Source organism: Mesocricetus auratus, unplaced genomic scaffold (assembly GCF_017639785.1).
Source record: "Mesocricetus auratus isolate SY011 unplaced genomic scaffold, BCM_Maur_2.0 Super-Scaffold_100022, whole genome shotgun sequence".
In the NCBI taxonomy this organism is placed as follows: Eukaryota; Metazoa; Chordata; class Mammalia; order Rodentia; family Cricetidae; genus Mesocricetus; species Mesocricetus auratus.
This window is the reverse complement of record NW_024429203.1, coordinates 28,070,821-28,082,981: the sequence shown is the minus strand read 5'-3', so window position 1 is coordinate 28,082,981 and position 12,161 is coordinate 28,070,821. Positions and strand designations below refer to the sequence as shown.

The window sequence follows — 12,161 nt, the reverse complement described above, 5'->3', positions numbered from 1 at the left end:
TGGTCCTCCTTTGGGGCTCTCAACACAGTTCTGAAAGCTTCTGGGTCCTGCTTTTCCTGGAGATCCCCTGCAGGTATGACTGGGAACTACCAAAGTGACTTGGATGGTTTGTCACTGTATTTTCCTCCAGGAACCCAAGTTGGTCTTCCAAATGTTGAAGAGGTCCAGGTCTGAGTGAGATTTCTCCAAGGACAGAGAGCCATTCAAGCTTCCAGTCTCCACATTTACTCAGCAGGAGGCCAGAGACCTCCTCCTGGCCTCCAGTTCTCCCTCTTTCCCATTGCAGTGGCCATTGTCTTCCGAATCACCCAGGCTCACCGGAAGGGAATGGAGACTGCAGGCAGGGGTGCTCCTAAGAATGCAGGAAGGGGCTCTCCCAAGGCCCTGTCTTGGTCCAGCCTAAGTGAGCTGGAATCTTCCCTCTGATATCATTTCAGGATACTGCTCTGTGTAATGACTATCTAAATTATTCTATTATTAATAAAAACTCGGGAGTCAAATAGTAGGGTGTGAAACTCTCTGGTTTATTCTTATCAGCTGAGCATGGACTCCATCCTCCAAATCAAGGTTCAGTTTATTGACAGTTTCAGGGGACAGAACAAACAAATCCCCCAAAGCAGCTCTGGGTGTAGCCCCTGCCATCTCTACCTTCTTCCAGGGAGCACGACCCTTCCCTTCCCTTTCTCCTACATTCTTAAAAGGCTGCCACTCAAACACCACCACACCCAGACCATTTGCCCAGGAACCAAGAGATCTGGGTTTGAGTATCAATCGCCACTTAAGCCAATAGCTATGTGGAATGGGCTGTTTTCATACTCAGTTCTCTCATCTGTAAATGAATGTTGACATCATAACACTATTGTAGATTTAAACAAGAAAATGTCTATAAAGTAAAGTGATCAGCCCCCATTTTAACAGCCATAACAGGCTAACATGTATTTACATGACCTTGCTGCTCCTGTTCTGGTCACTAGGAGGTCTGACGCCCTCTCTGTGGCAAGGAACCAATCAGAAGCTAGCTGTCAGGGCTGTGTTTTACACTCTGGGTGTACTTTTACAGACAAGTGCACAACAGTAACATGCAGAGCATAGCGCCCCCGGACGCTATGGCAGTCAGCCCCTTGGAGCAGCAGCTGGGCAGCCTCACCGTCTTCACCAGAGATGATTTTGAGGAAGAACGGTGCTGAGTAGCCAGTGGTGGCTTCAGCCGGGTGTTCCAGGCAAGGCATAAGCGCTGGAGGACCCAGTATGCCATCAAGTGCTCCCCGTGCCTCCAGAAGGAAACCACCAGGTAGCTGACAGCCTGCTTCCACAGAGGAGAGCTTGAGGTAGAGTGAGCTGTTGGTCTAGGGAACTCAGAGAAAGGGATGAGCTGGGTCTGAGGTTGGCAACTGTCTAGGTGCTTTTAAACAGGGCCCTCTGATCTGAATTCCCCAGACTAGACTCTTTCTCTGAACTCCCAATACCGTAAGTAAATAGTACCTCCTTGTTAGTATCTCAAGACGTCAAAGGTGAGTAGGAACTACCTTGCAAAAAAGGCCTTTGTCTGCCTGGCCTCTCAAACTGATGCTCAGACATACTCCTCCTCACCCATCTTTTCTGGCCAGTATTGAGCTTTCCAAGAAATGTGACATTCTGCTCAATGACCTGTAAGTTATCCCCTTCTCTCTTTCTGTGGCAGTCACTGAGTCTGGAAAGGACTGAAGGTTGGGCACTGCCCGAGTAGGACATCACCATGTAGCTGTTACACACTGCTGGCCTTCCACAGGGAATAAACTGAAGGCAGGACCCCCCCAAACCACTTGCCAGCTGACATAAACCCTGTTGGAAAGTCAAGTCTAAAGTCCTATGATATCTGTTTGTTTTGGATCTTGGCTGTCATAGTGTGTGTTACAGCCATACGTTCCCTGCCTTTGACTTTAATGACTATGTGTTCTTGCTATATGCTTCACCCTTACAGCCAGGAAGAAAGTTAGGTCTGAATATGAAAAGACGTGTCCTCCCATAAAACATCTTGGGACATCAACTGGAAACTCAGTGACTCTAACTGAGATGCTATTTGCTATATTTTCTGAGACTTGACATTGTTCCCCAACAGCAGCTTTTGTACTACCTCTTCTCTGCATAGAGTATCCTGCTTTGGAATAGGGCTAGCTAACTCTAAGATTTGTTCAAACCGTGTATAGTCTTTGAAGTAAAGAACATGAGGAAATTGGGTGAGACAGCTTGGCATATAAAGGCATTTGCAGCCAAGCTTGATCCCAGTACCCACTAACTCCTGCAAGTTGTCCTGTGACGTGCACATCCATATATATGCACATTCACACGCACATGCATTGAAAGAAATATATTAATAAATAGAATGAGGAAGTGGATGACATTGACCTGCCTATATTGTAACTATGATAAAAGATTTTTAAAAAACTGCCCCCACAGTTTTCTTTCCCAAGTTCTTAGGAATGGAAAGGAGTAATAAAATTATAACTAGTGTGTGTTATGTGGGGATGATTATATTTGGAGCTTTATGACTATTGTGACATTAGATCCCTCATCCATCCATCCATCCATCCACTTGATGAAGGCTAATTGTTCTCTATGGGCCCAGCACTATACTGGACCCTGGGAGAAAAAGATGAGTGCACTAGACATCTTACCACTCTCTGGAGCTTGCAGCTCAGAGGGAGAGAGACACTAACCACATAATCTGAGTGTGTGCCTGTGACACACACAGAGAATGAATGGTTTTCAGTCAGTCCTTTGAGCTTTGTGACAGAGTTTGCCTGAGATCAGAAAACTTTCTCTGAGAAAGTCACCCTGGAGCTGAGATGTAAAGAATGAGTGTGACTTAAGTCGGTGAGGAGAAATTTGCATGCAATGAGGATAAAAGGACCTGTGACAAGAGGAACACAGCAAGCACAAATGTAAGGGAAAGGCCTTAGAGCTGGAGTTGAAGACGTGAAGGAACAGGGAGCAGATACTGAGGGATTTGCAGCCAGGCTGGAGAACAAGTGTGGAAGGGAAGCAATTCGATGTGCAGCTTGCAGAATGGACTAGAGGGGTAGAATTGATGCTGCTCTTGTTAGGATGCTCATGTCTTCAGGCAGGAGATGATGGAGATGCAGACTATAGTGCTGGGGGTAGAAACAGCATGAAAGGAGGAGCATGACCGGGTGCTGCTGGTAGTTGACTGTGGGAAGCACACCAAAGGCTGCTGAGATCTGCCTGGCCTGCCAGGGGAACACAGCACCCACTAGAAGTCACTGCTTGTTCCATAAATATTTGTTGAATGGTGATCTTGGCATAAAAGAGATCATGAATCCCATGTTTGGTCTTGGCATAAAAGAGATCATGAATCCCATGTTTGGTCTTGGCATAAAAGAGATCATGAATCCCATGTTTGGGGAGGACATATGCTGAGCATAAGATGCCCTTCAGTTACGAAGAGTCAAGCATATGTCAGAGCAAAGACCGGTGCTAACATTACTAACATTCACAGGCTGTATGTGTTAGGTAGTAATTGAAGCCAGGACAGGGACAATATCATCCATTCTAAACCTTAAGTAAACAAACCCAAGAACCCAAGTCCCTGCCCTCATGCTTAGATTCTAACAGAGGAAACAATGAGTAGATAAACAAATACAATTTTTATTTATAGTACTTAGGACTGCTAGATACTTTCTTGACTGTTATATCTAAGAGAGTTGAATAGTGGGATCTTCCAAGAATAGAGTTGGTCTGGCAATATTAATCTGTGGGTTCCCTGCATGCACAGAGATAAAGACTGATAGAGTTGAGGTAGATATGCCGTTTATACAGACTTGCTTCTGAGACACTAGTTAAGGCAATCTGTGTTGTCCTTGAAGCAGATGAATGGTCAGGGCATGTGGCTCTGTGAGTGAAGGTGTTCTAGGCAGAGGAAACAATGCAGGCAGAGCTCCTGAAGGGACAACACATTTGGCATGTGGGCAGAGAAAGAGGGATGGATGAGGAGGCAATGGGGTCAGGAAGCTGTGGCAGGGGTGAGGACAAGGAGACCACAAGGACCTTTGTTGGGCTTTGAGAGACTCTTGTCTTCAGCTCTGAGAGAGAAGAAAGCCATCCGATGGCTCCTGGCAGAGCAGTGATGTTTTTGTTCTTCAAAGATTTATGTTTATTATATCTGTGCATGTAGGTTGGGTATGTGTGCATGGGTACACGTGTCTACAGAGGCCAGAGGTATCAGATCTGACTGGATCTGGAGTTACAGATGGTTGAGAGCCACTTCATGTGGTGCTGGGCACAGAACTTGGATCCTCTGAAAGAGGAATCTGCACTCTTAACTGCTGAGTCATCTCTCCATCCCATACTATGCATATTCATATTTAATAGTGTTTGCTTGGAGGAAGAGCTAGCAGCAGAAAGGTCATTTAGGATGTTTAGGCTCAGAGGCAAATGACAGGGATAGTAAGAAGTAGCCAGATCCTTGCTGTGTTTCAGTGATGGAACTGGCTGTGGGAATGAAATAAGGGGTCAAAGAGGAATCCGGGACCTTTCTGAGGCCTGGAGGATGGAGAGCTCATTGGCTGGGGTGCATAAGGCAGTTGTATGCGAAGACCAAGAGTCAAGCTTCAGACGCATGAAGTATTGAAGCACGGAAGGTCTGATTGAAGATGATGATGGTGACCAGAGAAATCGGAAGGAGAGGTGGAATGAGTAGAGAGCCTGGGATGAGTGTAAGGGCTGAGCATTCTACTTAGCCAAGGAGACAGAAAGGGAAAGCAGAATGACAGTGGGGAGACGCAGGGGAATGTGGACAAGGCTGGTATCAGAGAAGGGAGGTTTGGACTGCCCACTGAGGGCTAGGACAATGGGACCCGAGGCCAGAGATAAACCCACCGAAGAAGTCTGGGTGTGGCTGGGAACTGTTCTCATTCTGCAGGTTAAAACCGAGGCCCAGAGAATCCTTTCCAAAGCCATGTATATCTCAAGTAATAGAACTAAGTCTTGAGGTCAGAACAGTGCTACCTAAAGTCCCCAGAGTTTGGTCACTTCTAGGCAGACATACACTGATTTCCATATACCCAAGAGAAAGAGAGAACAGTAAAAACATCCCCAGAGCTGTCTGGAAGATGTCTGGACTAGCAGAAGGCCTAGAGGAGGCTAACCATGAAGTAAGATGTTCCTATAGGCCAGACCCTCTGGCTGAGTTCCCAGGGTGACCCTGAGAGCACATTGTCAACTGTCAGCTGCGTCCCACTGCGGCACCAGCACAGATCTGCAGATACCTTACTTCTTTTTTAAAATGCCACTCCTCCTTAGTCCCGATCCCTGCAATTCCCCAACAGTCTCTGGCAATTTGCGTATTTACAGTTCCTTGGGCACACACAGGGAAGTGGGGAGAGGACCTTCCGCGCTTGTTTCACAGGGCTTTCCCTTAAGTCTTGACTTCAGTTCACTTCCACAAAAACATATTGTGCAATGTATGGCAACCCGTGGGGGTGGGGGTGGGGCAAGGGGTGCTGATTATAGTTCATCCGTAACACAAACTACCCTGCATCCAGTGAAGACCATGCTTCGGGAGAAAACAATGTAGACAAGTGAGAGAAAGGAGGGAGGGGCAAAAAGGAGGGAGAAAGGGAAAAGAGGTTCCTGGAAAATGTCGTAGAAGACCATACTAAAACGCTAGTCAAGGCCAACTCTGCAAGGTTGGATTACTGGAGGTTTAATTTTCTTTTTTTACAGCTCTCTGTATCTCCTAGGTTTTCTATGAGGCGTATGCATTATTTTCATAATCAAAATGCTACTAGATGTTATTTTAAAACGGAAGCTTGAAGCATAATGCAGGTCTTCCAGGGACTCAAAAGCTGCTGGGAAGACGAAGAGGAAAGCAAGTGGGCAGGATAAACGGCAGACTGTGTTCCAGGCTTTTTACGGCTGGCTCTGCAGGATGGATGGACTCCCAGGCCTGCAAACCCCTTGTCTTTTCACTGATAACTGCTTGAGCCCCAGTGCTGGCTGCCTGGATATTCCTATTGTCTCTCACTTCTTCTCCATTACCTTGCAAGTTTCTGAGGTTTCTCTGAGTCTCCTCAGCCTGCCTCGTGCTGAGTTGCTATGTTCTGTCAAAAGCCCAGGTAACTAGTGTTTCCTTTTCTTCCATCCCGTTCCTGTTTCTCCATAGCTCTGAGATGAGTTGTCTCTTTGAAGAAGCTGTCAAAACGGAGATTACGTTTCAACACAATGTGTCCATCTATGGGGTTTGCAAGCAGCCACTGGGCATTGTGATGGAGTTCATGGCCAGTGGTTCCCTGGAGAAGATATTACCTACCCACAGCCTCAGCTGGCCACTCAAGTTCTGCATCATGCATGAGACCAGCTTGGCCATGAACTTCCTGCACAGCATTAAGCCACCCCCTGCTCCACCTAGACCTCAAACCAGGCAACATCCTGCTGGATAACAACGTGCAAGTCAAGGTGAGGGCCCTGATGATGTATGCTAGCACTCCTCCATGTATCAGGGTTGTCTGTCTACCAAGAGTTTGAGCCTTTCTGTTTGTGTAAATAGTGAACACATGGGTTGTACCTGAAACAGAGATACGTGAGCAGACAACTTTGGGACACGAGGCTGGGGGTTGTAGTGCCCATAAAAATGCTGTCTGGGTCACACTAATAAGATTGATAGAATAATCTCTACCCCTCATGTTCTTTGTCTGGAGAAGGGATATATATATATATATATATATATATATATATATATATATATGAGATTTTTATTAAATCATAGTGGCCCTTTTCATCAGTGCTCTAAACCATCAATAATCTTTTCTTTGCCTTCAAGAGACTCACACATTCTGTTCCTCCAACCCTCTCTTTATCTAAAAAGTCTTAATCATATCATGGCTCTCAGATTGATCATCACCCCTTGGGGAGAACATTCTTAATCTATCTCAACAGGGCCTTCTTGTATAGTCCCATAATAACCTTTGTTACATCATTTTGCTGACCTTAGTTGCAGTATATAAGAATTCTACAAAACTTTTTTAAGGTTAAGTGAAGTTGAGTAATAGCCCCCTTAAGTATGGAAAGGGTCTCAAAAATGAGTGAAACTTATTATTAATGCATGTACACCCTATCTGAATGCCCACCCATCATGATGGTATGTGATTTAATGAGGTATCCCTGAACCCCATCTCACTGTCCCTTAATGAATAGTAAGTGACAGCCAGAAAGGCTGGAAGCAGAGGAGGATAAACACACACGTTGTAAGTGTTAAAGGATCCATGAAGATGGAAAGAGCAAAGCCCCTGGAGGGATAATGGTTTTCATCCTATAGATGAGAAAACTGTGGCTCTGAGAAGATGAATAGCTGGTTCAAGATCATCTAGGGAGTGGTGGTAGAGCTGGAAGACAGTGAAATTGAAGACCACATGTGCTGTACTAAACAGCATATTCTGATAAGGGCAGTGGGGAGGAGCCACAGATGGCTTCTGGGAGGTGCCTGTTGCTATCCTATCCGTGGCATCTGGCAAGTGGACCAGTGAGGGACTCAGACTCAGCTGCTCAGCCAGAGCTTCAAATAGGTACCAGACTCAGTTGTCTACTCCCTGAGCGTGTATAGGGCATCTACTGCATCCCCATCCTGTTAGGATCCTCCCAGCTTCCACTTGCCAGCCCTCGGTTCTCACCTTTTGAAACTTGCACAGCCTGGATCTTTCCTTGTAGGGCTCAATATGATAACCATCATCACCCAGGTAGCTGCAGGCATGAGGCCCTCCTTGCAGCCTGAATGGCCAGAGGAGGCCCATCAGATGGTGAACCTGATGAAGCGCTGCTGTGACCAAGACCCCAAGAAGAGGCCATGCTTTCTAAGTATCCACTCATTATCCCATGCCTAGGAGCTAGAGAGGGAGGGACAGGAGACACCCTTGGCACTAGAGCTTAGAAAATGAATAAGACATTTTCCAGGTGGGGCTGGGAGGTTCTAAGATGTACAGCCGAGGATGGATATTGTCAGTGTTCACTGTGTGCCTAAGGGAGACAGAGTCAGCAAATGGAAGCCATAACATTTGAGCCTGGTCCTGCCACTGAGCTCTGTAGCTATCTCTGGGGACTTTGTGTACTGTGGAGTCTATGGGCTGGAAGGGATGAGGTTATTTGGTCCGCTAGGGACAACACACAGAGTGGTGAGCATCTTAACCATCACCTGGTCCTTGTCTTCTCCTTATGTGAAAAAAGACTTACCTTCAGAGGGTCACTGACTTGTCAAGTGTACCCCAGCCATGTCAAGGGTAGGGCTCAGCTTCCTACCTCGTAGTGGGCATATGGGAGTATACATGAACTTAGTAATGTGTTTAAGAGAACTCAGGAAATGTAAGATTATCTAAAATGTAGTGAGCATCATTGAGCTTGCCTGTTACCTACTTTTTCTCTACCCCTATCCTTGTGGAGCAGATGTGACCATCTAGACAGACATGATGTTGTCCCTGCTCCAGAGTCCTGTGGCAGACCCTGAGTGTGAAGCCCGGAAGGTGTCTTGCAAGCCATCACTGAGCCAGTTCCACAAGGTGAATATGGCAGGCTGGGCATGCCACTGTAGGGATACTGGAAGCCACTGTGTATCATCCATAGTCCTTGGCTAGCCTGTGAGGGAATAGGCAAAGGCTGTCATTTACCAGGCCACTTGACTACTGAGGGTTACATGGGAACTATAAGCCAGGCTAGCTCACCCTTAACTCTTCAACCCAGGGAGACTAGCTGGGGGATGCCAGAATCCATAGGGGAGGACACAGATCCTTATTTATCTAACTGTTCTTTAAATGACATGGGTGCTGTAACTCAGAGCCCCTGGGAAGGACCTTATCCTAAGCTGTCATGCTGTGAATGTCAGCATCATTCTTCAACTCTCCTGTCCCTACTCTGACATGGGAACTATCAGGGACTACCCCAGGGTTCCAAAGATACAGCCTGAAGTCTCTAAATGAAGGATAAGTCCCAGAACTTCCCTGATTAGTGATTTCTTCTATACATGTGCTGGTAGGTTTCCCAGGGAAGGTAAGATGTGAACCCTGACAGGTAACAGAAAGCACTGGAGATAGGAAAGCAGGAAGGACCAGATCTGATCTCTGATGACCCACTCTGTATATGCCTTCCCAGGTCAGCAAGGAAGTCAAGCAGGAGCTCACACACAGTGGTGAGCCTGTCGTGCTGAGATGGGACCAAAGACTCCACATGTAGGGAAGGGTGGGGTCCATCCATTCCCTCATCTTCCTTGTGAAATGGGAGCTAAGACTCCACATGCAGGAAAGGGTGGGGTCTATTTATTCTCTCTGCTCATCCTTCTTGCCCCTCTCTCTTTCTCAAGCCTACCACACATCAGGGATGGTCCAAAATACCCAGGTCCTTGGAGTTTCTTCTTCATGTCAGTGTCATTAAAGATTAGATTCCCCTGTTTCTGTCATGAGTGATAGAACACTGGCTCTCTCAATATTGGCTTTGTGTTAGGCTTATTTGAAAAAAAGATGTGTCCAGTGCCTACCCCATATAAATCAGAATCTGTAGGGGGTGTGGCTTAGCAGTGGTAATTATTTATTTCTGATACACAGTAGATGGAGCAGGAGGAGGTGAGGCCTGGAGATCTTGTATCACATAAGCCCAAGTTCTAGTGCAGTTTTGCTTTTCACAACCTGCCTTGTTCTTGGGTCCTTCTCTGAACACTTTTAACCACCTAATCTGTCTTCCAACTAGCAGAACGAACCAGTATTGTTCATTTCCCCTTTAAAGAGCTGAATGTGGAACTAGCAGGAGCCAGGAGATGTTCAGCAGTGGAGTGGGGATTTCCACCCAGGCCTCCTGGCTCCAGCTCCATCCTGCCTCCTCTGTAAAACCCACTGGTTCCAATCTCCGTCCATCCGAATCAGTGACCCTCGATACCAAAAATGCCATTGCCCTCAAGTCTAGGTTGTTTCTGCAAGGTGTCTCCAAGAGGCAGGGGGATGCATAAAATGACCTGTGACCAGGTAATGGTCTAGTTTTTATTAACCTATCCCATTATCTTAGCAGGCTCAGGTGACTCCCTGAAGTGGATCCTACGGCTCTCTCACAGCAAGAGTGATGAAGTCCCAAGTGATGAAGAACTACATGTCTACGTGAACAAGGTGACTCCCCTCCACTTCCTAGTGGCCCAGGGTAGCTTGGAGCAAGTGAGACTTCTGCTGTCTCACGAGGTTGAAGTGGACTGCCAGATGGCATCTGGCTATACACCACTCCTCATTGCCACCCAGGACCAGAAGCCTGACCTCTGTGCCCTGCTCCTGGCACATGGTGCTGATGCGGATGAGGATGGCTGGGCCCCACTGCATTTTGCAGCCCAGAATGGGGATGACCACATTGCTTGTCTGCTCCTGGACCATGGGGTCAGGTGCATGAGGGCTGGACCCCACTCCACTTAGCTGCACAAGATAACTTTGAGAATGTGGCACAGCTTCTAATCTCCCGACAGGCTAACCTCAACCCTCAGGAGACCGAGGGCAAGACACCCCTCCATGTGGCCCATACTTGGCCACATTGGTCTGGTCAAGCTGCTGATAGGACATGGGGCTGAGTTAGATGCCCAGCAGAGAACCCTGAGGACACCCCTTCACCTGGCAGTGGAAAGGGGAAAAGTGAGAGCCATCCAGCACCTGCTGAAGAGTGGGGCATTCCCTGATGCCCTTGACCACAGTGGCTACAGCCCACTGCACATTGCTGTAGCCAGGGGCAAGCAACTTATCTTCAAGATGCTGCGCAGACATGGGGCCAGCCTTGAGCTACCCACACAACAGGGATGGACACCCCTGCACCTAGCAACTTACAAGGGCCATGTGGAGATCACTCATCTGCTGGCCAAGAGCCGTGCAGACTTGGATGCTCTTGGAAGCATGCACTGGACTCCCCTGCACCTGGCTGCCTTCCATGGGAAGGAGGTGGTGGTGTTGGCACTGCTACAGGGTGAGGCCAACCCCAATGCTGCTGAGCAGTCAGGCTGGACTCCTCTCCACCTGGCAGTGCAGAAGGGGACCTTCCTGGGCATTGTCCACCTTCTGGAGCGTGGTGCTGATGTCCATGCTTGCAACAAGGTGGACTGGACACCTGCTCACCTGACTACCCTCAAGGGCAGCACAGCCATCCTCAAAGTGCTGGTCAAGGCTGGTGCCCAACTGGACATCAAGGATGAAGTTGGCTGCACACCTCTGCAACTGGCCCTTCGCAGTCAAAAACATGGGATAGTGACCTTCCTGGAGGGCAAGGAGACTTTGATAGCCATTCTGGGAGTTTCTGAGCATGGATCCCAGACAGAAGTTTAGATAACAGGCCTCTTTGCCTGGAAGGGGAGAGGTTTGTGAAAGTGAAAGTGAGTTTGGAGAGGTCATTTCCCACCTGCCCATTTGACCATGAGAGGAGGTGGAAGGAAGAGGAGGGGATCCAGTGAGGTTGTTCCAGTGAGCCAGGGAAGCTGCAGAATGCCCGGAAAACTGATTCCAGCTCCCCTCCAAGTCATCTGCAGTCTATCTTTGCTCTTCCTTCTTTTCAAATGAGCTCATGTGCCCATGATACACTTCCTCTCCAGCCTCAAGACCCCTGCCACCTTTTGTTGCTGGCCTCTGAGTAATGGAGCCCTTGCATCCCAAGGAACACCCACGAAATAAAGACCTAGCGCTCCTCTCAGCTCCAATTTTGCATTTTAGGTGCTTCATCTTAGATTGGGGCAGGAGGATCAGACACCTGCTTTACATTGGGAGCATGCACTTGGAGCTCAGAGGAATGTCTGCTCACTGCTAGTCTCAGCCAGGCTCATGCCACCATTATGACCATAGCTTCTGGTGGCATTGGACTCAGTCAGTGGTATCCAATATCTTGGCAGTGATGGAAGGATGTGCCCAAACTGCAGATATGTATTCATCTATGGGTTGCCAGTTTCCTGTCTCCAATCCCATGCTTCTCTGTGCCCATTTATATGGTCAGGTTCCAAAACCTGGAGAGAATAAAGCTGCTGATCTCATTCTCCCAATTAGACATGGATCAGCTGGGTACCCATGGGAGCCAGTGGGGCTAATGTGGCATATGTGTGTATGTAGTGTTCAATGTGTTATGTGTGTGCATAATGTATGTGTGAGTTTACAAGGGAGGAGAAGGGGCAGCAGAGG

General features: G+C 47.7%; 1 protein-coding gene across 1 annotated transcript; it reads left to right on the top strand.

Annotated features, from left to right (window-relative positions):
* Positions 1-1,106: 1,106 nt before the first annotated feature.
* Ankk1 (ankyrin repeat and kinase domain containing 1) lies at positions 1,107-11,344 on the top strand. Its single transcript, XM_005069290.2, is given in 9 exon segments — positions 1,107-1,291; positions 6,161-6,389; positions 6,391-6,453; positions 7,683-7,848; positions 8,431-8,543; positions 9,133-9,169; positions 10,039-10,389; positions 10,392-10,527; positions 10,529-11,344. Coding segments are annotated over 9 exon segments (2,073 nt in total). The 3' UTR covers positions 11,322-11,344.
* The last annotated feature ends 817 nt before the right edge of the window (positions 11,345-12,161 follow it).